We start from the raw sequence: 27595 nt of genomic DNA on the forward strand, positions 1-27595 counted from the left end.
TGGTGACGAGGTGTGGTTGTGGTGACGAGTGGTGGCTTAGTGGGATGTGGCAACTAGGAGCATCTACAGAGGTGAGATATAAATGGTGTGGAGGCAGGAATTTTAGAGTGGCAGCATCAGCGTTTATGCTTGGGTGTAAGTGGCATGGGTTTAGTGGCATGAGTGTAGTGGCCTGCGGGTATTACCTTAGTATTAGTGTCTTGGCTGCAGTGGCTTAGACGTACTGACTTGGCAGGAGTGGTATATGTGTACTGACTTGGGTGTAGTGGCTTAAGGGCAGTGACTTGGGTGTAGTGGCTTGGATGACGTGAACTGGGTGTAGTGGCTTGGGTGTAGTGACTTACAGCGGGCCGAAAGATCACACCTGGATCGCGGCAGCTGAAGTGTATACACTGAACGATACACGGGGGACACTCCAGGGTGCGGTAAAGTGTGCGTGTGTGACGCGACTTGTGATGGCGTAGCCCGAGGCGTAGAGAGAGTGGGTGACGGGGAGTGGAAGGCATAATTAATTCTCGAGGAGCCAGCCTTTGAAGGTGAGGAAGGAGGAGGATCTGTTGACGGGGGAGGGAGTGTTCCAATACTCGCTCCCCATCAAGTGCGGAGAGAGAGAGAGAGAGAGAGAGAGAGAGAGAGAGAGAGAGAGAGAGAGAGAGAGAGAGAGAGAGAATGCATCGCCGTGAGGTCTTCGTCCAGTGTATGTGACGAGTCTGCCAGCCTTCTCTTCTGCCATCCCTCCAAGAGGTCACCCAACACCACCGCCCTAGCATTATATACCCTGCTGAGTCGTGCTTTATGGCACCTGGAGAGAGAGGAAAATAACTTCCTTCCGTTCCTACCTTCGTCCACATTACATATCTGTTTATATCTACTTTGGAGATACACATTCTACCACAGAGTTCATAGGAATTCACGCAGGGTTGGAGTCCTATTGAGTCCTATTGGCGTTCTTAGGGCAGATAGATAGCCAAGGCAGGAGGCTGAGGTCCAGGACGTGGTGACGAGGCTACAGGATCCCCCAGTGGTTATGTCCTGTGGCCACAGAAGTCTTTACAACGAGAAGGATTCCCTTCACCTTAGCCATGGGGATAAAGCCAGGTGTGAGGGGGGGTTTCCCTTCATCCCAGCTACTGGGATAACCCTCGTGTAAGAGAGTTCTCTTCATCCCAGCCACCGGGATAAGCCACGTGTGAGTTTCTTCAACCCCAGTCACCAGGATAAACCAGGTGTGGGGGGTTTCCTTAACCCCAGCCACTGGGATAAGCCACGAGGCTATTTAACTGAGAGAACAGTCTCGTCAAAGAAGATTTCCCTCCAGGAAGAGTCCAGAATTCCCTGCTGCTGGACGTAGCGCAGCCTCGGGCTGCGAGAGCGTTTAGGAAGGCGCTGGGCAACACCAGGTGTCTTCCATAGAAACTGGACCAGGGGTAGTTCGCTCACACAATGGGTAATCCATGTTTTGTACAGTGGAATCAGGTGAGCGATCAGATTGTCCAAACCAGTTGACCAATCAGGTGAGCGATCAGATTGTCCAAACCAGGTTACCAATCGCGTTGTTTCATCTGTATAATCCGGTTGCTTCACAGATTATTGGGTCGAGACAGTACGATTGATGCCTGGTTTCACGTTTTTTTAAAACTGAATTATCGTATATATGTGTGTGTGTGTGTGTGTACAAAAATCATAGTACCGAGAGGAAAGATAAACAGGACAACAAAACAACACTTTGTTCAGTGTGTAGTTCATGACACATTAATGGGTTCACTGTCTTGCCTCTTCATAATTTTCCTCTTAAAGATATAAAACGTGAAGTATATAATGAGGGCAGACAACCTATGTTGCCAGATAAGATATGAGGAGGTGTCGCTATCTACCGTATATATATATATATATATATATATATATATATATATATATATATATATATATATATATATCATCGTTTGAATTTCTTAGTGGTAATTGCGTTCACTTCCTCTTGGCCTATCGGAAGATACGCTCTTCTCATCCATCCTTACGCTTGTTTTGTCTTATTGTTATTATTATTATCATTATTATTAGTAGTAGTAGTAATAGTGGTGGTAGTAGTAGTAGTATTAAGGATAGGGGAGAAAGAATACTTCCCATGTATTCCCTGCGTGTCGTAGAAGGCGACTAAAAGGGGGAGGGAGGGGGGGGGGGGGGCTGGAAATCCTCCCCTCCAGTTTTCACTTCTTCAAAAGAAGGAACAGAGAAGGGGTCCAAGTGAGTATTTCCCCCCTCTTAGGCTCAGCCCTGTGTTCTTAATCCTACCACGATAATGCGGGAAATGGCGAATATGTATGAAAAGAATATCATTATCATTATTATCATTGTTGTTGTTGTTATCATTATTATCATCATTATTAATATTACTATTATCATTACGATAACTATTATAACCATCACCATTATCATCATTACTATTACAAATCTCACTATAATTCTTACTATTACCGTTATCATCATCATCATCATCATCATCATCATCATTATCATCATCATTATCATCATCATCATTACTATCATCATTATCATCATCATCATTATCATCATCATTATCATCATCATCATTACTATCATCATTATCATCCTGTTAGAATTCTCTCTCTCTCTCTCTCTCTCTCTCTCTCTCTCTCTCTCTAACATCCCCAGAGCTACCATTTAATCCCTGGGGATTACGTAGATCTCCTAATAGCTTCGGTTCAGATGGTGTGTGCAAGGTACGAAAACCTCTCATTTATACCCCATGTGACATTTGCCTCAAGTAATGGCGGGGGAACACCTGGATGGAGCTTGTCTTTGATGTGTTGAGGAGGAGTAAGGTTCTAGGGCATGGGGTCTGGCAGAGGGAGGAAGGTCATATACACTTGCCTTCAATGTGGACTCTACGCTGACCTGCGGTTGACGTAACCCCAGGAGTTGTACTTAATGTTTTCCGTGGTGAAAAAGTAATGCTATACTGAGGGGGTGTGTGTCTCTCTTGAGGAGAAATTTACTCCCTTAGTTTTCAATGTTAGCTGAGACGGCACGGGCCATTACATGATAAATACATATATATATATATTCCCATGAGTCCACGGGGGAAAATGAAACACGATAAGTTTCCAAGTGCACTTTCGTGTAATAATCACATCATCAGGGGAGACACAAGAGAGAAATATAAGTCAGTTGATATACATCGAAGAGACGAAGCTAGGACGCCATTTGGTAAACATATATATTTATATATATATATATATATATATATATATATATATATATATATATATATATATATATATATTATCCCTGGGGATAGGGGAGAAAGAATACTTCCCACGTATTCCCTGCGTGTCGTAGAAGGCGACTAAAAGGGAAGGGAGCGGGGGGCTGGAAATCCTCCCCTCTCGTTTTTTTTTATTTTTCCAAAAGAAGGAACAGAGAAGGGGGCCAGGTGAGGATATTCCCTCAAAGGCCCAGTCCTCTGTTCTTAACGCTACCTCGCTATCGCGGGAAATGGCGAATAGTATGAAAGAAAAGATATATATATATATATATATATATATATATATATATATATATATATATATATATATATATATATATATATAATACATGCATTGACACCACTAGGAAAAGAGATACGACTATAATGAGCGCTTTCGTGTATTACTACATCTTCAGGGGATTAATTACGGAGTAAAAAAAATAGACGCAATACAGGTCATGTATACAGAACCGGCAGAAACATAAAAGTTAGTTGATATACATCGAAGAGATTTTTATTTCTCTCTTGTGTCTCCCCTGATGATGTGATTATTACACGAAAGTGCACTTGGGAACTTATCGTGTTTCCTTTTCCCCGTGGACTCATAGGAATATCTTGATCACGCGCAAAATTGTGATCCTTTCCAATATATATATATATATATATATATACCTAACCGAGCACTCACCTGCCAGGTACCCACTTTATCTACCAGCCCCATTGGGGAAGGATGAAAAGCTTGGATAACTTTGGACAGACTGCCTCAACCAGGATTCGAACCTACATGCTCGACCCCGGGCGGCACGTGAATGCGTCATGACCAGCAACGCCACCCGCTACGTGGTTCAGTGGACCTGCCTGACCCATGAGATGAGGGGTCATGAATGACCAGTGCCATCTATACGAGAGAACATACACCCCTGCCTGAGGGAGGCGATACGTTTGGCCGGGACACCTATCGTCTGTGTGTCTGTATAAGACGACCTAAAGGAAGTACACAACTCTCTGTGTACCAGCTCCCAGGAAGCACGACACTGCCTGTACACCTCCCTGTATACCTGCAACATCGCAAGTCTTTACCGGAAGAGGACACACACAAACACACACACAGAGTACACCTACGTGGGTCTTTATGAACGTGTATCCTGGAAGAGATAAACATGTAATACTCCAGTTCAGCAAAGCCCTGCTGTACATCCCCTCAGTAATAATCCTAATTAATTCCCCCTGGTTGAGAGGAACTCCCACCCCCCCCCCCCCCTCTACCTTCTCCTTCCTGCCCAGCCTCCTACCGGATCCAGAAGGCTCGCAATGAGGAAAAGGTTATTGATCATTACCCACGAAGCAGGAGTAGCAGGAGAAGCGGTAGGAGGAACAGCTGGAGGAGTAGGAGGAACAGCAGGAAGAGTAGGAGGAACAGCAGGAGGAGTAGGAGGAACAGCAGGAGGAGTAGGAGGAACAGCAGGAGAAGTAGGAGGAACAGCAGGAGGAGTAGGAGGAACAGCAGGAGTAGGAGGAACAGCAGGAAGAGTAGGAGGAACAGCAGGAGGAGTAGGAGGGAGCAGCAGGCGGAGTAGGAGGAACAGCAGGAGGAGTAGGAGGAACAGCAGGAGAAGTAGGAGGAACAGCAGGAGGAGTAGGAGGAACAGCAGGAGGAGTAGGAGGAACAGCAGGAAGAGTAGGAGGAACAGCAGGAGGAGTAGGAGGGAGCAGCAGGCGGAGTAGGAGGAACAGCAGGAGGAGTAGGAGGAACAGCAGGAGGAGTAGGAGGAACAGCAGGAGAAGCGGTAGGAGGAACAGCAGGAGGAGTAGGAGGAACAGCAGGAGGAGTAGGAGGGAGCAGCAGGAGGAGTAGGAGGAACAGCAGGAGAAGCGGTAGGAGGAACAGCAGGAGGAGTAGGAGGAACAGCAGGAGGAGTAGGAGGAACAGCAGGAGGAGTAGGAGGAACAGCAGGAGAAGTAGGAGGAACAGCAGGAGGAGTAAGAGGGAGCAGCAGGAGGAGTAGGTGGAACAGCAGGAGGAGTAGGAGGAGGAGGAGCAGCAGGAGCAGTAGGAGAAGCAAAGGAAACAGGAGGAGGAGCAGGTAAAGGAGTTTGTTGCTGTGTAGCGTCTCGGGTTTACTAGTTGTGTTGTGTCTGGAGTGTTGTCGATGTGTTGGGTGTGGTGTATCGAAGCTGTGTGATGTCTGGGGTGTTGTAGATGTGAAGGGTGTGTGGTACTGTAGTTGCATACGTTGTCTGGGGGTAGTGTTCGTGAGGTTGTGGCTGCAAGTCACTGGCTTAGACTCAGATTGCGAAACTGAAAAAAATAAAGAAAGAATAGTAGTTAATGGTGCATGGGCCACAGTGGGTCCTGGCCCTGGGGACATTCTCCAGTTAATGGGAGACATTAGAACTCGACCGTTGGGTGCATACGTGGCGTGTGGGGCTGAAGAGTGGTGAGGGTGTGCTGCTGCTGAGAGAGAGAGAGAGAGAGAGAGAGAGAGAGAGAGAGAGAGAGAGAGAGAGAGAGAGAGAGAGAGAGAGAGGAGAGAGGATGGTAAGGCGAAAAACAAATACGTAAACACATTCAAAACAAATTTCTCTCTCTCTCTCTCTCTCTCTCTCTCTCTCTCTCTCTCTCTCTCTCTCTCTCTCTCTCTCTCTATCTATCTATCTATCTATCTATCTATCTCTGTATATATATATACACGAGCGAATATTTAATTAATGAAGCAATCAATACACTCCAGTAGCCTCACCCTTTGAACTTGAAAACTAATTCACATTATACATAACAATTCAACACTGACATTTCCCTGTCCTCCAGAGTATACATACAGTGTTGCATACTGACTGCAGCTCACATTCTGACGTCTTGGTATCAATAACTATAAGTGATCAGTCTCTCTATTTTGCATATCTTTTGTTACGTCGAAACAACATAGATTCAAATTCCCCCTGCGAAAAGACAAGGGAGAACTCACATCGGATTTCTACCAGATCAAACCCCACACCCAAAAATTGGTATATATGAAGTATACTGGACACAGCTGATGCTGCTGTGAGCAAGAAAACAATGAAAGTTAGCTTGAAGTAAGCTACGAGTGAAGCTATATTGCCTTTGTAGGAAGAGAACCTAATGATTCCGAGCTTTCTGTAATTACAGTTAAAGGTTCTGCGATGCGTGAGGTATCATTAGTGATCATGCGAGACGAAAAATGATTGAGGTACAATAATTGAGAGAGAGAGAGAGAGAGAGAGAGAGAGAGAGAGAGAGAGAGAGAGAGAGAGAGAGAGAGAGAGAGACGAACTGTACGATACTTCGCGCGAGCTGTGCGATATTCCTCCGCGGTGTGCGTGGTGGTGGTGGCGCCACCAGTAGATAGACAAGAGGCTCTTCATACCACGTCAGTGGTTCATGGTGCATGGTTCATCTTGACTGGTTCAACGGTTCATGTTCAGGTTAACGTGACACCCCCCCCCCCCCTAGATCTGGCCTGGGTGGCTACCTCGCTACCCAAGTCAAAGAGACGGACGGATGGACCAACCCCATAAACCAGTTTGGCCAGGCGCACGTCCCGGTCCAGGTGGGTGTGTGTGTGTGTGTGTGTGGAATACCTTGCTTGACCGATGGCTGAAAGGAAGAAAGGCTTTATGAGCCGTACAATTTTTGAGAGGGATTTAGAGGAGTATTCTTGGGAGTACCGACTGGAGGGACGGGTATTTGGGAAGTAAAAGAATCCAGGAGGGGATTCTTTGGAGTTGATGATATAGAAGAAGATAAGAAAAGATAAGGAGAGGAAAGGAAATGATACGTCCTAGTGATCAGCCCATTCTCCATCCAGCAAGATGCGCCACAGACAACCAGACGTAATACGAAACCCGTACGTGAGGATGAGTCAAATAGATCAGGGTTCGAGGAAAATAAGGAAATAAGGTCGTAAATCTCAAGTGGTCTTCAACATACGATAATCCGATGACTGTTAACACATATCCTTATTCGCCTCACACGATCTCCTACTCTCTCTCTCTCTCTCTCTCTCTCTCTCTCTCTCTCTCTCTCTCTCTCTCCATCCTTCCATACTCGCCTGGGGTTCGAAACCGGACCTATGGGTCCACAAAGATATAAAAAAAAAAAAAAAGAAAACGCAAGTCGGGTCACAGTCTGTCACTTTACAGAGTTGAAACTCTTAACTGTAGATGACCTTTAACCCCCCTCCCCCTCCCCCTCCAGGATCCTTTCTCTGGGAGTAATAAGACTTTTTAATTAAAGATTAGACATTCAGGAGGGAAGTCTTAACGACCCAGTGGCTCAAGGCTGATCTAATTAAACAGTGTTGTGGGTTAGCCTTGTCTCCTCCCCTGATCCGGGAATATTGGGGGGGGGGTTGAGATGACTGGCTACATAAAGTCTAATCTTTGCCAGGAGGTACCTGTCTGATCAACCTATTTGCAACCAGCTATTTATAATCGCCTATTTGTAATCACCTATTCATGATTACCAATTTGTTAACCACCTTATGATTTCTGTAATTACGTATACAATCACCAATTTGTAATCATCACATTTTTGTAATCACTTATTTGTAATCATGTTTACCTTCTTGTAATTACCTATTTATAATCACCTCCAGTAATCATCACATTTCATAATCACATATTCATACAATATGGGGACAGACTATCTCCCTGATCTGTGGCTGCCTGACACCTACCACGTGTGTGTGTGTGTTTGTGTGTGTATGTGTGTGTGTAAGTGTGTGTGTAAGTGTGTGTGTGTGTGTGTGTGTGTGTGTGTAATAACCAACATATACAGTATGTATACTGTTTACTCGCTGGGCCCCATGTACTGATGTGTGTGTGTGTGTGTGTATGTACGTCTAAGCACTTGGGTGCCTGTATGTCTATATATTCCTATGTACCAGTTTTTCTCCCAAACGTGCGTAATTCACTCCAAAATTCCTCCCACTTTCCTTTTGCCGGATTTTCTCAATGACGGTTTTGTGTCGAATATATAATGTCCTGGAACGTGGTTTTCAAAATACATTGATTTCACTTTATGAAAAAAGAAATTATACAATGAAGGGCGTTAAGTAGGTACGCGGTTATGGGTGATAGGCACTAACAGCAGTGGAACAGGCTTGTGAATAATAGTTCCAGCAACTTCGTAGTTCTGGAGGTACTGAAGTAATAATTCCAAGACTATAGCACCTTCTTCTTCCCCGCCTCCCCCCCTCTCCCATATATCAACATCTTTACAACGGCTGGTGTGCAGCTGCGTGATTGGTTGTGGACAAACGGCTCCAGCAATACAGCTGGCCTCAGCGTTTTCAATGACGCAGCAGCTTCCAGGTGATGGTTCATATGCCAGAGACGAAGGTTCCAGGAAATGGTCTCAAGAGTCGTAATAGGTTCCAAGCTCAGGTTATAGTAGAGAAGGAACATAGAGATCATGATCCTAACTGTATCACAGTTTCCATAGTTTGGTTCCAGCAAAAAAGAAATAGGACAAAAGAGGTTTAGATACTCTTTCCAGGCATTTAATAAGTTCTAAAACAGAAAGATATTCCAGAAAATTATCCCGACTGTGTCTGAGGTTCCAGATGCCAGTTCCAGTTGAGAATGAAGTTTTGGATGATGATTATCCATCTGTGTTGGAGATTCCAGATGATGCTAGAATGAGGTTCAAGACCATGGTAGTCGTGCAACAGTTTCCAGAAGGTGGTTCCAGCGGCACACACAAAATCCGTCATGACAGTGGATTTGGCTTTCGTCTATATGCCACAAAGGGAAGATAGGTCAAGAGTCGGGATGAAGAGACGAACAATGTAGAGGGAAGGTCCCTTAAATGTATGATTTACAGTAAATTTCACCAAGAAGAAAACCCAATCTTTCCACATCTTCAGAAGCTACATCTCAACACACAACTACCCTACCTTTAACAACACTGCCGCGGAAACAATCTAATCACCCAGTTTGGCTCTTTCACCAACCAACCTCCGCCCAGTTTTGTTTTGTTTCTCTGGGCCACCTTATACACCATCTCTACCTTAACCACCAGCGCTAACTTGCTATTCCATTAGCAGACCACGACGGCATCGCCAACAATGAGCTTCCACTGACGTTACGCACCAACATGACGGAATCATGACTGAACTGGGCGGGTTTAGTTGGGGGTGGAGTTTGAACATCCTTATAATAATAAAAACAGCGTGAGAAACGCTTTATGCAATCAAGCCACACACTTAACAGTACTTAAGCCCTAACTCATCACGCTATGTCGTGTGAGTTGAACCTCACGGTATGTATACCAACACACCCCAAAAACATATCCCTCCTCAGAGCACGTCGTCTCACTTCCTATCATTTCTTCACAATTCCATGACTTGGCTTAACACAGCCCGGAGAGCTAGGCATGTCACGTTGTCATTTATGCCTGACCTCTCATGCCAGCAGTGTCTTAAGACAATGCCTTTTCATATTCCCCCCCCTCAGACCAGTTCACAGATATGCTACAGGCAGGTCCTGAACCAAATCAGCTCGAGGTGATTCCCCGTTTTACGCTGTAGACTCGTTTTCTTTTTTTTTTTCTGTACTTTAAAACAATGTTCCTGTTTATCTTCCCGCTTATCTATCTCGACGATTATCTTATCTATCCCCACAGAGCGAGACCCAAGTCACAATCACTCTCCTGGCGAAGTTCCAGAGCATCCTCTCTCTCTCTCTCTCTCTCTCTCTCTCTCTCTCTCTCTCTCTCTCTCTCTCTCTCTTTATGACGGAAACATAGTATTCTTCTTTTTCCTTCTCGCAATTCCTATCGTCTCTGTTGCGATACCTGGATTTCTCTCTCTCTCTCTCTCTCTCTCTCTCTCTCTCTCTCTCTCTCTATATATATATATATATATATATATATATATATATATATACATATATATATATATATATATATATATATATATATATATATATATATATATATATATATATATATCTAAACATCTTATCCCGTGATGATATTTCCGAGCCATATCTCCTCCCAGGGGGACTTCTAACGGGCGACCTTATTTCATTTATGTGCCATATCTTCACATTATTCCCGGCAGTTTGTACTCCACTCGTGGCTACAACGGAGGCAAGATAGATAGATAGATAGATAGAGAGAGAGAGAGAGAGAGAGAGAGAGAGAAGAGAGAGAGAGAGGAGAGAGAGAGAGAGAGAGAGAGAGAGAGAGAGAGAGAGAGAGAGAGAGAGAGAGAGAGAGAGAGAGAGACGTCGTTTTTCAATATTCGAGTGAAATGTAGAACGCTACGCGTTCGTCCTGCCGGCATGGCAAAAATCTCGTATGTACTCGTAGGTGCTTAGGAAGGTAAGTAGGTAAGTAAGCAGTTAGGGAGGTAGGAAGGTAAGTAGGTAAATAGTAAGGGCGGTAGGTAGGTAAGTAGTTAGGGCGGTAGGTAGGTGGGTAGTTAGGGAGGTAGGAAGGTAGTTTGGGTGAGTAGTTAGGGCGGTAGGTAGGTCGGTAGTTAGGAAGGTAGGTAGGTAAGTAGTTAGGGCGGTAGGCAGGTAAGTAAGAGGGTAGTTGGGGAGGTAGGTAGGTAGGTCAGTAGGAACGTAGGTAAAGAGGTATGTACGTACTCTCTCTCTCTCTCTCTCTCTCTCTCTCTCTCTCTCTCTCTCTCTCTCTCTCTCTCAGTTCATATACCCATTGTATTCCTCCCACGGACATACCCATAATTTCCCCTCCTCCTCCTCCTTCCCCCGCCCTTCGTGGGCGATTCGCCGAACCTTTTCTCCCATTTCCTTCCAACACTCCAGCGTCCATCCTTCCCTGCCATACCATGAGGTGTTCCCCCCTCCTCACAATATATTTCCTTCCTCATGAGAACTTCACAGGTACCCCTCCTCCCCTTCCTCACAACACTGGTAAAGTGGACACTCAATGTCTTTTTCTTGATATGGTGTTTTCCAGGAGACACTTCTTTTTTTTTTCTTCTTCTTCTTCTTCTTCCTCCATCTCCTCCTCCTTCTTCTTCTTCTTCTTCCTCCTCCATCTTTTTATCATTATTCTTCCTCTTCTTCTTCTTCCTCCATCTTCTTCTCATCATTCTTATTCTTCCTCAATCTTCTTCTTCTTCTTCTTCTTCTTCTTCTTCTTCTTCCTCCATCTCCTCCTCCTTCTTCTTCTTCTTACTCCTCCATCTCCTTCTTATCATTATTCTTCCTCTTCTTCTTCCTCCTCCATCTTCTTATTATTCTTATTCTTCCTCCATCTTCTTATTCTTATTCCTCCTCCATATCCTTCTTCTTCTTCTTCTTCTTCTTCTTCTTCTTCTTCTACCTCCTCTTCCCCTCCATCTCCTTCTTCTTCTTCTTCTTCTCCTTATACCTTTTCCGCTCGTTTAAAAAGGAAAAATGAAATAGGAAGACATGGGATGAAAAAGAAAAAAAAAATATGATCATCGGCGACGTACATCGTATCTGAATCATCTCCATTTTCTTCAGACTCTCTCTCTCTCTCTCTCTCTCTCTCTCTCTCTCTCTCTCTCTCTCTCTCTCTCTCTCTCTCTCTCTCCCTAACGTGACCACTGAAGGAATGATTTTAGTAAGTTTGTTTCTCCCTCTTTTCACAGCTCATTGCCCTTAATGGAGGTTAAAATCCTTGATTGATCGCAGGTCTGATTCTTAACCAATACTTAGGGTTCTGATCATCTTTGGTAGAGGATTTGATCCTATTCGAGAGAGAGAGAGAGAGATATGCTGTTCGATAGGGGATCGAATCCTCCTTCACACACGATTCATCTTGATCGGTATCGCATCTATGATGATCAGGTTTATGACCGTCCATTATCCACGTATGACATCTGGTCTTGCGCGGTGGAGTGTAGTTAAAGGTCAGGATTGGATCTGATTATCCTTGATATATAGGACTGGATTTTATACGGTGAGGGATCCGATGCTGTTAGATGCAGAGTCATATCTTGTTTTTAAGTGACATATCTTGTTATGCGTGACACTAACAACAGTTGATATATGATCTAATCTCGCAAGAGCGAGGTAGACAGACGGCTAATTTCTTATAATCATCTCCCTTAAACATAAAAACTCCTTTATCTAGTCACGAACATCCTCGCCATACATCTTTACGTGTTACTATGATGAGTGAATTCGTCGAGCAACAATCTCTTCCAATCTATTAAGAACTGTCTCATCTTTCCTCACACAAAGACCAAAACCACATCATCAGGGACTACTTAACACGGACACATGGTAACGCAAAAACCACATCATCAGGGACTACTTAACACGGACACATGCTAACGCAAAAACCGTCATATCAATCAATTCATACAGCTAAAGACGCGGCAGCTTCACAGTAACTGCCTCGTTGTGAACGATAATAGGTCGATCACGACTTTGTACGAGAACGTAAACGCGTTGCTACCACCGAACTGCTCAATCGTCTTCACGAATCTCCCTCCTCCTCCTCCTAAGAAGCTGCAGGGTTCAGTCGTCCGTAGAGACGAGTGCCTTCCGAGACTCAGTGGAGCTAGAGGTGGTTATTGTTGTACTGTCATGACAATGTCCCCCCCTTTCCTACAGCAGCTTCATGTGGTGGAGAGTAAATCTGTCTTGCTGGGGGATGTATACGTGGACAACATATACCCTGGCGTCACGACCGTGCACCGCAAGACGTGGGGGAACTGAGGTACGTAGCGTGGAGGGACGAGGACACCAAGAGTGCACGAGGGAGTGGGGGAAAATAGTCATCCAGGCCGTCTCGCTGCTCCCTGGACCCTTCCAGGCCGGCCGTCTCTCAGTTCCCTGGACCCCTAGCTGGAACGTCTTATCCACTTATCTACTGGTCATTCCCTCTTCCACACCGAGAGCCAGTGGGTTAAGAAGCAACATCGAGGCCTCTTCCCTTCTCCTGAATTATGTCATAAACAGCAAAGGTTCCAAGTTACCTCCCTGGGGCAAGTCTCTGCCGCTGCTGTACTTACTTAATGCCTGAAGAACGACGGGAGTTATGCTGGAGACAGTCGTGAGAGCAAGACAAAAACTCTGCTGAACACGCGATGTCGGATGTTACCTGAGTAAGCTGGTATACACTTGTGGATCTGAAATTATCACGGCTAGGTGAATGCACTGTTATATACCTGTCAAGGCATCACAGCCAGACTAACTTGAATGTCTACGCGACCTCCACCTGTCACTTATGTGTGTGTGTGTGTGTGTGTGTGTGTTCATTTATACACATATGTATATGTGTGAACATATGCCGGATGCACCAAATAAAGAAGGAATGCTCCAGCAAATTTTCACATGCGATTATTAATTCCAAATGTATTTTCTCGACATCTTTACCAAAGAGACACTTGATCTAGTCAAGATCCAGTAATAGTGAACTGCAAAAGATCGTAAAAACGGCGGGAAAACCGATGAAATGTGGTGCATCATATTCTAGGAGGATTTGCGCTAAATGCGGGTTGCAAGGTGTATATCGAAAAGGAATACCTTCCTCCGTGCCGATTTATAACGCGATGGTCATTTTTCCCGTTCCGATATATTTTCACCTATAACACAGAAATAAATTTCGTGATATTAGGTACTATGTAGAAAAAAATTAATGCAGTGAATTTTGTAGTTGACAGTTATTGCTTGTCGTGATTTCTGGTTATGTCTGGTCTGTCGTCTCGAATACATAACCTTCAAATAACAACAAAAAAAGTGAGTTACTTGTCTTCAAAAGGTTTATTTTGACTCCGACTCCGGCTTAATAAAATAGGAATTTTGGTTTTAGAACAACATAAAGTGCTATCAAAACATACATTTTTCAAAGACTTTTGCAATGAATATTGTAGAATCTAAAGCTATAGTCTAAAACGAAGACAGAGCCGGTAAATACCCACTCTGCCTGTCGGTAGCTGCAACCAAAGCCTGGGTTGAGAGCGGAGAACAGGTGGAACGAAACAAAAAAAAAAAGAAGGTCGTCGCGGACTGGTAATTAAGTTAAGATACTGGAAAAAAAATTATAGCGCTTCACGGATGGTGAAACGCCAGCATTTTTAAATCGTAAACATCCACTTCCTCTGTCTGATGAAGGGGAGGATGACTGCCTGAGATGGCTTTCATAATGGTCACTCTATGAGGAAAATTAGTATTTGGTAGAAAAACAAAACACGGAGTGATTTGCTGGTCCAGCATCGTTTCGGATCGAGTGATTCACCGTTCGTTTCAGCCGATGGTCCTCTTCATATTGATAAAATAGGCATATTTACAGCGAAGATCGTAAGTCTTTCCTCATATGCAATTTTTAAGGCATGAAAAACCTGAGACTTGTTCAAAAGTTGTACAAAAATAAAATGAATGTCTTCTGTCTGTATTCCATGTATTCTGCCTGTATCTAGATGTACATCTCTAGCATCCTCGATCTCTACAATGGTGTCGCCCGAGAGGCAGTTCTCCCTCCGATTATCAACAATTCTTGAGGTCCTTCGTGACCTTCCCCTCCCTCACCCCGGCTACGCACTGAACACTGTGGATGTCCTCATACAAACATACGTCCTCACGCTCACGTCATAACACCCTCACGTTACACAAGCAGGGATAATCATTTATGCTTCCGCCCAGCAGATGTGGCTGGCTTCCTGAGCGCTGCAGAAGCACTCGCTGAAGGAGGTCCTCAGGTTCTAAAGAGGCTGTAATACACTGGCGTAACAGACTGGAACAAGACTGTCCCTCAAACGCAGCAGATTCCATAGAGACGCTCATCTGTACGTAAGACACTGTAACGGACATTGTAACGAAGCTGTGACATATATGGAGTAAACTGTAATGAGGTATAGTAACAGATATGATAAGACGCTGTCAAGGAAACTGCGAGGTACACGTTAACAGGTCGTAACTGAGGCACAAATGGCATGTAACAGATCAGAAAAAGGTTGTAAGAAACCAGTAACAGGTTGTAGAGTTATTACATTGGTCGGGGGACAGGTTGTAGCAGTGCTGTGAGGCGTTTTCTATTAGCAAGCTCCAGGTTTCTCTCTCTCTGTCTCTCTCTCTCTCTCTCTCTCTCTCTCTCTCTCTCTCTCTCTCTCTCTCTCTCTCTCTCTCAAGTCTGCCTCACAAGTTACACGTCCCTTGAAGAAAGCTTTGATATATGAGTATGTCTAATTAACTTCCATGCTGTAATTGCTTGCCGGAAGATAATTGCCTCGTATGTCAAGTCTCCGGTAAAAGGAACGGACCGGAACGTGGAACTTCAAACACGATAGGGGAAGGTAAAGGAGCAATAAAGTGAACCACTGCGTGGACCCTCAAGGACGGTGAGAGGGACCACTGAAATGGACCACTACGTAGAACCCTGAGAACGATAGTGAGGAACGGTGGAACGACGGAACGTTCTGTGGCACGTCTGGAACGGTGAGCAGAGCCAAAGATGGAGTGGAACAGAGGAACAAACAGGCACTTATAACCGTGGACACCATAAAAAAAAACTACTATTACCTCAAGGAACAAAGAATGGTCTGGTCATTACAAAAAACAGATCAAGAAAGAAAGTTAGATAAGGCCAAGCAATGGACACCCAAGATAACTAGAAAATAGTGTAATGGGTCATTTGGAATGGACTGGTATGCAAGAGGTAATCGGCACTAGGAATGGAATAGGAAGTCAGTCCTAGGTTAGAATATGAATCAAATGAAACGGAACAGTTTAGACCTAATTTTGGGTCATTTACATACATGATAAGTGGAGCCGGGACAAGGAGTGAACCTTGTGGGTCAACACTAGAGTTCACCTTACAGATGGACTAACAGCACAGAAGACGCCTGGCGTTCCCTGACCACTGACTGTTAGAGCTTCTGCTGTGGTACAGATAATACTCACATTTCGTTCTATGCACACACATATATATATATGTGTGTGTGTGTGTGTGTGTGTGTGTGTGTGTGTGTGTGTGTGTGTGTGCGTGTGTGTGTATGTATGTAATGTTGGTAGCGGTTCTTCTTACAAATATATTCTATCAGAATGACCAGGTAAATGTTTTCTTTTTATATCAGACTTATTTGATTTTCTCAAGCAGTCTAACATTTCCACTCGCATGGCTGGGGAGGTTGTGTGTAAGATACCTCCCTCCCAAGGTTTGTCTTACCCTTTTGGTCTCAATCCATCAGATCATCTTCAGAGGCGAGTAGTAGTGAGGTCAGTGAAGCAGGTGGGAATGACCGAGAGTAGCTGAATTAACTTGACTGGGTTTAACCCAGCTTGGTCGAGCACGGATGGCTTAGTTATCTCTAACCTCTCTGAGCTTACTTGGCCCATCATGATTTGGTTTACTCTAAGTTTGCTTGGTTTACTCTTCCTTGGCCCCAACCTCGTTCACCGCAGCTTGGCTTAGCTTGGACTGGCTTGGCAATTTGCTAACAAGATAATATCAAACAATAGACTTGGCTGAGGACAATAACTCATTTGATGCAAGGTAAACAAGCGCTGTTTTGATAACGGATTATCGCTGTAATGAACCGCTCTTCCGTAACTGTGCAAAATTGTGAATACTGCAATGCATTTTCTTTTTCTTTTTACAAGCTCACGAGACCAGAAATAATGCATGACCCGTGATGATTATGATTATGATTATGATGATGATGATGACGATGAAGATGATGATGATGATGATGATGATGATGATGATGGGAAAATATACCTCGTCGTATTTAGAAATACTACTTTTTTTTCATCAACCATTTTTCTTTCATCTTCCTAGCAGATTCGGTACCACCGGTCCCTTGTGGTTGGCTACCACACTCATCCTTACCACCACCACCACGCTTTCTCTCATCCTGGTCACCACACCTTCCCTGACCGCTCCCTCCCACCCTAGCGAGCAAACACTCCTTCCCTGACCACCACAACCTCTCTCGCCACCCACACCACTCCCTCCCTTCCTCCCTGGCCATCTCACTCTCAGTCAACCACCGCTCCTCCTTCCATCCCTAGTTATCGCACCCTGAACAGCGGAGAGGCATTGTCCAGAGGTCTAACGCATTTTCATGAAAGGGCAATGATATAACTCAAATCTCCATGGAAATGCTTATATTTCACCCTCTGTGAGCTTTATCAACGCTTCCTGAACCAACAAACTGCCACAGCATAACTACCCATATAAAAAAGAAACTCATAGGAAAGAAAAAAGGCTTTTAAAAGATTTCGTTACATCATCAGGATGCTTCTAGGGAATGTAGGAACGTTTTCAGCACCAGGTGAGAGACACTGCGATAAAATATTGTCAGGAATGTACATAATTAACTTCGCGAACCATGTGTCTGTTACCAGAGTCTCCAGATGCCTGCCCAGCACCAGCTATTCAGAGAAGACAATACCGGGGATCTTGTCATCCGTCAGACAATGTTTATCAGTGTTTTAGGCTATGAAAAAATACGCTGCTGTCCAGTGAAATTCTCTACGTCTTATTTAATTCGTTATGTAATAAGGAACTTTGTATTTTACTTTTGTGCTTGAACTGATACCGTTCCTGAGTACTTATAGTTTATATCTATACACATCATGTAGATCGATGTATACATCATGTTTTCTTACTGGTAATTCATTTTCCTTTATCTTTCTTCCAGGCCACTTCCCGTTTTCCTCGGAGCTGTGTCTTCTGTGGATCTCCCTGGACGTGCTCTTCTGCACCGCCTCGATCATGCATCTGTGTACCCTCTCCGTCGACCGCTTCCTCTCTCTCAGGTATGTCATGAGACTCTTCCTTGGGGGCCAACGTCTTCTGTAGTTAACCACATATGAGCGACACACACTGTCGGCGCGCCTGGCAGCAGCGGTACACGGCAGTGAGGGCGGGGTGGGGCGAGGTGTTGGCATGTGAACAGACCAGAGAAGAGGCAGGTCCTTCAAGACGGCAGACTGCCTCCCACACCCTGGTGTTGTTTCATCACCAGTTTCGACGAAGAACTCGCGAAGGCTCATCTTAAGAGGACTGGGGTGTCCTCATTTGTCTCTGGTGATTATTTGTCGACTGGCAACAACAAAGAATTGGTTCAGGCTGATCCAGCGTCTGCGCTGAAAATACCTTGTTAGAAAGGAAAGAGATCTTTTCAAATCTCATTCTTATCATATCTCCTCTTTTCTTAAATTATATATATTTCATTCACAGAAATCTTAAGGATCGCAGTGGTTTGGAAGAGTGAACGTAGATGGAACTAACAGGGAGTCTAACACTGTCATGTCTGCAGGCAACACTTACTTCCTGATGTTTATGTTCATAAAATGTGACAGGGTTAGGGTATCCTCGGGGTTCAGTGGCTATGAGGTAAGAAAAAGAGGGTCCACACGAAGGTAAGGCGGCCTGTGGGGAGGTGAGAGAAGGCTCTCTAAGCAGAGAGAAATGGGAAACTTTGTCGTGATGGAGAGGAGGCCATCACACGCAGAGGGATGTGTGACCTCAGACAACGCACTGGAGCACCGCGTCATAGATAGGAAGATGGATCTCGGTCAGTTTATAACTGAACGAATACTTTGAAGGGGACGGACGAGATGAGGTTTCAGATGACCATAAGATCAGGAGAGCCCTATCATGGACGTTTGATGAGAAGAGCCGAATGCTAAACTTCTTTATGGAAAGCCTTTGAGATATGTAAGGCAAGGATGAAAGATACGTCTATCAAAATCTGAGTTAGAATTCTAACGTTACAAGTGACAAGATAAGGGAGATTCGCAAGAGAGCAACCACGGTGAGACCCGTTCTATGGATCTGTGATAAGTCTGCTTCTCGCAGGAACGGAGAAGTTGAGAATTTTCAAAGCCTCACCGTTGACTCAGTGCTGTAGTGTGTCGGTATGAAGGATCACCCTCTTTAGAAATGATCTGCAGGCTGGCCCTTTTCCAAGGGCATGGCATGAAGGCAAGACACAAGCGGAGGTACTATAATTACTACGCCAGCGGGCTGCTGGGCCACCACCTTCAGCCCACTCTGTCTGTTCTCGGAGCAGGGATGTCAGCGACGCAGTGAGAAGCGTTTGGACCACAGCTTTGGATGATACACAAGTTATTGCGTCCGTAAATTATCAGGTTTCAGGTACTAGGACGATTGCTGGGGGTTGGGGTTCGTGGGAGATGATTATTCTGATGAAAGACGGATTTTTTGGTATAATTATCGACCAAGATATATTTGTCTTGAGATGTAGTCTAGTGGTAAGGCAAGGGCGTGTGTAAAGTAGTATGGAAAGACTGAACAAAAATATAATATGGTAAATCTAATTAGTTAGGAACCAGAAGAATTTGTTGCTTTCGAAATGAGAGTAAAAGTTTTGTCATAGATTAAGAGAGATGTTTATCTTTCATAATAGCGTTGGTGAAGTAAGCTCTGTTTTTATACTGGTATATATATTTTTAGGATTAGATTTCCTACGTCATCCTCATTTTTTTTTTGTTTGCGTTCTGAGAACTTTGGATAAGTAACGCTCAGCCAGTGCAAAAATGAACTTCTTTTTTGGACGAAATTGCGAATAGGTGTTTGTGTTACAAAAACAATGAGCTTTGGGAAGAGGCAGATAAGCTACACTGAGAGAAAGAAAAAAGATTAACAAAAATTCTACAATATATTCTAATCAGCTTTAGTATTGTGGTCCAGATTGCGTGGGGCTTTAGCTGAGCTATACTGAGACAAGGGAGCAACAGACAGACTGGTCTGTTTAGATCAACTGAAGGTAAACGTGTGCATGAACTGTGAGGGGAAGATGACCTGCTGCTGCTGCATTGGTCAGTAGGATTGAGGCCTTGGAGACGCACTCACTCCTAAGGGGAATGACATGGAACCTATTGAGTCAAGAGTGTAGCATCATCGTCAACCCAGGGATGATGTATGTGCCTGCTGTATGGGGCAGCTTTCCCAAGCATTACGAAGAGGGTCGGACTCAGTCACTTCATATATACCTGTGATGAAATGACGATCCTGATGTTGTGTCTCCTATACCCACCTACACTCATGAAGGAGGAGAGGACGAGACTGGGAGTGAAAGGAGAACTGGGAAGACACGAAGGTCAGGGTCAGAGTGTGAGAGAAGCTACACCAGGGGGTCTGTAGTGTTGTGGGATGCCATCATTAATCATTCCTGGGAAGCAGGATGTTAGCGTAGGAGTTTTTCAAGTTTATCTTCCCACATCGATCCCACGGTTATTTGCTTACATGTCCGACACTAACCTGTGTACATAACCCTCGGAATATGTTGATTGGGAGTTACCTCTCCCAGGTACCTTATCTGGCCCCTTATCCTCCTCCTTCTATCCCCCTCCCAGATACCTTATCTGGCCTCTTATCCTTATTATTGTTGAACTATATATATATATATATATATATATATATATATATATATATATATATATATATATATATATATATATATTTTTTCTTTCTTTCTTTTTTTTGCTTTGTCGCTGTCTCCCGCGTTTGCGAGGTAGCGCAAGGAAACAGACGAAAGAAATGGCCCAACCCACCCCCATACACATGTATATACATACGTCCACACACGCAAATATACATACCTACACAGCTTTCCATGGTTTACCCCAGACGCTTCACATGCCCTGATTCAATCCACTGACAGCACGTCAACCCCGGTATACCATATCGATCCAATTCACTCTATTCCTTGCCCTCCTTTCACCCTCCTGCATGTTCAGGCCCCGATCACACAAAATCTTTTTCACTCCATCTTTCCACCTCCAATTTGGTCTCCCACTTCTCCTCGTTCCCTCCACCTCCGACACATATATCCTCTAGGTCAATCTTTCCTCACTCATTCTCTCCATGTGCCCAAACCATTTCAAAACACCCTCTTCTTCTCTCTCAACCACGCTCTTTTTATTTCCACACATCTCTCTTGCCCTTACGTTACTTACTCGATCAAACCACCTCACACCACACATTGTCCTCAAACATCTCATTTCCAGCACATCCATCCTCCTGCGCACAACTCTATCCATAGCCCACGCCTCGCAACCATACAACATTGTTGGAACCACTATTCCTTCAAACATACCCATTTTTGCTTTCCGAGATAATGTTCTCGACTTCCACACATTCTTCATATATATATATATATATATATATATATATATATATATATATATATATATATATATATATATATATATATATATCGTTAAACTGGTGGTCTTGATTAGGGCATTCAGTTGCCCGGGCGTCTTAGCTAACGTTAAAAGAAAAAAAGAATCCAGCCCCTCCGCTCAGTGTGGGTCCAGCCTACCTTATATCCCGTCTTGATACACCCCCTTGCCCCCCCCTTCCCCAACCTCCTCCCTTCTTCACAGGTCTGACTGAATTCTTTATTTCCCTCCAGCTCTTCCTTTGATCTGCAACCCCCCTCCCCTTCCCCCACCCTCCCTTTCCCCGGCCGAACTCTCTACCGTCAGCAGCTTTTCTAAGCCGGCTCAAGTAGACGACGACACCTCCTCCTCCTCCTGACTCCACAACTTCACGTCAGGAGTGACCTCCGCCGGTCCCTCGTCCCGCCCCTCCAACCATACCTGAACCATGTTTAATCTCTTCTTTGTTTCCTTTATATGAAATATTCCAGTTCTTTCATCTATAGTCCTTTTTTTCCCGCCCTCGTCCCTCCTTTCATTGTCTTCTGGTATATAGTTTTTTATCTCATCCCAAACCCCATTAAGTGCTTATGTTTATCTGTCATGAACTTCACGTAAGTCTCTCTCTCTCTCTTTCTCTCTCTCTCTCTCTCTCTCTCTCTCTCTCTCTCTCTCTCTCTCTCTCTCTCTCTCTCTCTCAGCATTAGTGTGGCCTACATTTGTAAGCCGTGTACCGCCATGTCTCTCTATCGTTTACAAACACACAAAAAAAAAATCATTTTCACCTCCATACATTGATCTTCAATCCACCGCCTCCACCTTACCAAACCTGCCATTAGCTGGTTTCTCAATGATGCTTGTCTCTAACGAAGCATATTGCTTTCTCTCGCAGCTTTAATTAAACAAATCATAATGTCACTCTGATTCATTGTCTCTCAGTCCCTGGTCCTTTGTACCATTCACTCCCCTGAGAGTGTAATTACCATCTTATGTATTCGTACTGTACGGGGAGGGAGTTTTGCATTCGTGCGCTCCCATCTCTTCAACATTATATCTATCATACAATTTCTTAAATCTATTTGTGCTCTCAGCAGTAATCATGTACCCAGTTGGTTCTATTCCACTCATCCACCACTCTTATGTACTCCCAAAGTAATTCTTTTCATCTTTTTTTAAACAGTTCCTTGCATAATGTCATGCTATGTCCTTTAGTTTCCCCACATCTCTCAAAGATCCGTTCACTCTTACGACATCGATCTGTTTGAAAAGAACTCAAAGGTTGTCATCAGGTCACCGCTCACTATTCACTCAAAAGTAAAGCAAACTTTTAGCCTTAAGCTCTCTTAATTCTGATCTTATCTTCTTTTGCCCTCCTCTGCACCTTCTCCATTAATTCTTTATGTATTCTAGGTGAGGTGACCAAACTTGAGAAGCATATTCTAGGTTTGGTTTAATGTAGGAAATAAGCAGCTTGCTGAATGTTTCCTTCTCCATATACTTAAATGTTAGTCTATTGTTTGCCTGCCATCAGATAATTTGTCTCCTTGATTATTCTCCTGATGTGGGGGTCTAGCGACAGGTTAGATCAGGGACAATGTCGCTTCCCAGTCTCTCACCTACAGATTCCTGCAGCTTATTTCCTGCTAAATAATATTCATACTGAGGCCTTCTTTTACTGTAATCCATCCTCAGTACTTTAGATCTTTTCGGGTTGCATTTCACGACACGAGATTCACACCGACTCAAAGAGTCTGTTTACGTCCCCTTGTAGGTTGATGCAGTCCTCTTCGACTTTCATTTTCCTCATGATTTCTGCATTATGATCAAATATATTCAGGCAGGAGTCCATACCTAGATCAAGACAAGTGCTGGTACCAGAATCCCGCGGCACTTCGAGAAGACTCCACTGACATGCGTCCTTTATTCTCTTCCATCGGAAGATGTTCTGCCTAATTCTTGCCAGTCTTGCCTGGTAGTCCAGCGTACTAACTAGCCTCCTACGCGGCAATCCACTCAGCCTTCTCCCTTTGTCTAAACTAGAACTCACTTTCTCGTGGAGTTCTGAGAGGTTCGTTACACTCTTATCACCCTAGAACTGCTCTCTCTCTCTCTCTCTCTCTCTCTCTCTCAGGTAATTTTTCCTCTGGAGGTAGTTTTCCATTTGCCTTCTGAGACTCTTTTCCAATACCTTACAGGGCACACTCGTCACGGGGTACTGGGTGGTCTGTAACCCAAGTGCCTCCTCCCGATCTCTCTAACGTAAAGGCATAACATTTGCCATAGTCCACTCCCTTGGTAGTTCGTCTTTATACATATTTCAATGCTTTCTAAGACCTCCCCAATCCATCACCTCATTGCTGTTGGAGGGAGTTAGAGTGTCTTCCACTGTGGAAACGCTCCTGACTCTGTCATTCAGTTTCCCCACGTCTCCTCACACCATCACCTCTACAACCCTTCCTCTGGAATCCTTTAACCTCATCAGCTGCTCTTCAAATGACAATTCACTCCTGATGAAACTATGTAAAAATTTTGGATTTTCTCCGGAAAAGTCCCATTTCTTTTTCTTTATCAATGTTTCTTTGTTCCTTGCTATCTCATCCTGCTATGTAGTGATCTTTCCTTGTTATATCCTGTAAATGCTGGCTGGGTGGGGATTCGCCCAGACCTTCGTCACAAGACACTTAGCAGCTTCTTTGCATCTTAACGTTTCCATGTGTGTGTGTGTGTGTGTGTGTGTGTGTGTGTGTGTGTGTGCGTGTGCAGAAGTAAGAAAAAAAAAGAAGGTCGATTCAGACACTTGGAGTCTGAAACCGTACACCAATCACTGGGAGTTTAACGGTCGAAATGATTCATTGTAAATCAATCACTGGGAATCTAATCGTCCAATCCTGGCGCTGAGAACTCATTATTGGGAATCCAACACTGCGAACTGAGCACTGGGAGTCCGGCATTAGGAGGAGCCTGGATAATAGGCTCTGCTGTACGAATTCTAGCATTTCGAAACGAACGCTTAACAACTGAGGGATGTAAACCAGGAACTAAACAGCGAAGGTGGGAAAACATTTCCCAAATGCATCCTAGGGAATCTAACATAGTCAGCCTCTTCACTGGTGTTAACTGGAGATTGAAAATGGGAATGAAACACTAGAGATCGAAAAATGGAATGGATCTCATGGATCATCTAAACATGGGAATCAAGACTCAGGTTACGTATATCACCCTTAATATTCTGTTTATCTTGATGGAATAAAGAAATTTCTTAAAAGGAAAATTTGTTGAGAACTTGGCTGATTTTCTTTTTTTCACATTTCGTTATTCAATATATTTCCTTCATCAACGTTCAGCAAGTGTATGATTACATGATTAATGGATCAGTTCCTCTTCTTTACATCAATAACAATAGTCTTAAAGGACTGACTGCTCTACGGGAGGGGGGGACTTCCTACGTCTCTCTCTCTCTCTCTCTCTCTCTCTCTCTCTCTCTCTCTCTCTCTCTCTCTCTCTCTCTCTCTCTCTCAACCCACTTTACTTTGCTATCCTTTTCTTCTACTGCTTTTAAGGGAATTGCATCCCTTTTCAGACCACCTCGCTTTGTAACTCTCTCTCTCTCTCTCTCTCTCTCTCTCTCTCTCTCTCTCTCTCTCTCTCTCTCTCTCTCTCTCTCTTTCTATGTTCTCATGGCTGACCCACACTTTCACTCATTCTTAAGACTCAATTCTCCCTGAGTACTCCTCTCTCTCTCTCTCTCTCTCTCTCTCTCTCTCTCTCTCTCTCTCTCTCTCTACGTGCCACCTCCAACGTCCCCCCGCTCCCCCTATTCTCGACCCCTTTTAGGACACCAATACCATCAGATCCTCTCCAGTAGTCGAGTCCCCGCTCGGGAACAGTTGTTCCCTTCCCCAATAACCTTAAAGCTTCCATCATCATAATTATGCGACATAGATTTTCTTTCTCCTCTCCCCCTGTATATACTCAGCGCAGGTCACCCGGTCGATGTCTGCCATACGGAGAGAGTGTCGTCGGGACGACACGTACCTGAAAATCTGTACAACACGACGATCGAGACCTTGAGTTCGCATGTGTCGTGTTGTATGGACCACGTCAGAGGGCGTAGGTCGAGTGAAGGTGAGGGGGGGTCAATCAAACGCTTGTGTTCTTGGGTAATTCCGGGAAACACTTCGCCATGCCTCTCCACAACCTTCTCAAACACCTCGGTGCAGTGGTCTCTTGAAGGTATTAGAAAATTCTTTATCTTTTTTTTTTTCAATTTTTGGTAAGGCTTAAATCTTCGTCTCAATTATCTCCCTTCGCCTAGTGGGAGGAAGGAACGCTATTGTAACACACACTGTCTTTGTGTTCGTAGGGACGTGTAGGTGTGTGTGGGAGCCCGTCAGACAGTGGCTCAGAGATAATGGTATCCATCCGCGAAGAGCTCATCGTATTTTCGAAGAGTTAGGTGAACACGAGCGACGGCCGGCGTTCCAACAACGCTTCCCTCTCCGCTCTGCGACTGAGTTTCCCCTGCTGCGCTGGGGTTGCGTGAGCCATCACAGCGGGAACGGAGGACCCGTCGGGAGGTCGATGGCTTCCCCGCGAGGGCTCCTCTCTCTCTGTTAGCCAAAGCCTCACCTACCTGGACGAGGGACGCAGCTGCTGTATCGCTTAATCTCGTTGGCCGCGGCGGCTCGTCTGGCGCGGGACAGCCACCGCCCAGCGGCCACTCCATGATATTGTCAAACCTGGACGGTCTCCGTCTTGAGGACAGGTCGGGTGGGTGATCAAATTATGGCGGTCTCGCCTCCTGAGGGAGGAGGGGGACACGCTGGTGGTGCGCAGTAGGGTGGGTAAAGCGCGTCCTGCTGCCCCAGGCCTCTCTGGCCACAGGTTGGTGTTGCTGCTCCACTCAGTGTGTGACACGCAGGGAACAATTGGTCCTTCGTGAGAGTCCGTCTCCGCTAGGCTGTAGCTACGTACGCCTTGGCTGTAGTTACGTACACCTGGCGAATCTTACACAACAGCTAGACTTTAGCTGCACCTGGCGAATCTTACACAACAACAGCTAGACTTTAGCTGCACCTGGCGAATCTTACACAACAACAGCTAGACTTTAGCTGCACCTGGCGAATCTTACACAACAACAGCTAGACTTTAGCTGCACCTGGCGAATCTTACACAACAACAGCTAGACTTTAGCTGCACCTGGCGAATCTTAAAACAATAAATAGGCTTCAGCTACACCTGACGGATCTTACAACAACAGTGCTCAGGAATCATTCAGTTATTAAGTGAGCACTTAATAAATCGGTTCACCAAATTATGACTTTACATGCATACTTTATAAGGGGTTTGTGGTACTATTCTAATATAACGAAAATCTACCAAATATATTCATTTAATTGCATTTTCCAAATCCTATCTTTCATACAAGAATTAGAGATATTTTTGTGCTTTTGAATATATTTTGCTTATAAATGACATATGGAATTATATGTGTTAGGTAATGCTTAATAATCTAAAACTTTTATATGTTTCAGTCGACAGAAGGCAGTCTACTGTCAATTTCTTTTTTTGCCTGATTTTGTTATTAGGAGATCTTACCATGTAATCTTTGATAAATCATGGTTGTTTGGGCTTTGGGCCAATCATCTGCCATAGTTAGCCGTCAAACTACTACATCAACCAACCGAAAAAAAAAATCTTAAACACTATACCTAACCTAACCCAGCCTAACCTAACTTTATCTACATTAACTTAGCATAACTGTACCTAACCTAACCTATCCCAGCCTAACCTAACCTTATCTAAACTAACTTAGCATAACTATACCTAACCTAACCTAACTTTATCTAAACTAACTAAGCATAACTATATCTAACCTAACCTATCCCAGCCTAACTAACCGAAGCACAGATTTTATTGAAGGAAAACTCCGATAGCGCTTTACGTAACAATACTATTTCACAGTAATTACAAACGGATAGAGAGAGAGAGAGAGAGAGAGAGAGAGAGAGAGAGAGAGAGAGAGAGAGAGAGAGAGAGAGAGAGAGAAGTACTCTCAAGAAAGATGTAGCCGTTAACTAAACTACATCAGTTAATGCTTTTCGTTACGAGTAATGGCTGAGCTCTACGGTACACACCTCCGTTTTTTTTTTTGTTTTTTTTTGGTCAACTCTTACCGTAATGAAGCAGTGGCGTAGGTCCTCCCCAGTATGTACATACCTA

At 44.3% G+C, this 27595-nt stretch overlaps 1 protein-coding gene across 2 annotated transcripts in view; it reads left to right on the forward strand.

Annotated features, from left to right (window-relative positions):
• 5-HT2B (5-hydroxytryptamine receptor 2B) overlaps nucleotides 1–27595 on the forward strand; it is an 823709-nt gene that overhangs the window by 784169 nt on the left and 11945 nt on the right. For both annotated transcript variants that reach the window (XM_071664731.1, XM_071664739.1), the window contains one exon: nucleotides 17881–17998. In XM_071664731.1, the coding sequence (XP_071520832.1) occupies nucleotides 17881–17998 (118 nt within the window). The remainder of the gene's footprint in view (nucleotides 1–17880; nucleotides 17999–27595) is intronic.

This window comes from Panulirus ornatus, chromosome 1 (assembly GCF_036320965.1).
Source record: "Panulirus ornatus isolate Po-2019 chromosome 1, ASM3632096v1, whole genome shotgun sequence".
In the NCBI taxonomy this organism is placed as follows: Eukaryota; Metazoa; Arthropoda; class Malacostraca; order Decapoda; family Palinuridae; genus Panulirus; species Panulirus ornatus.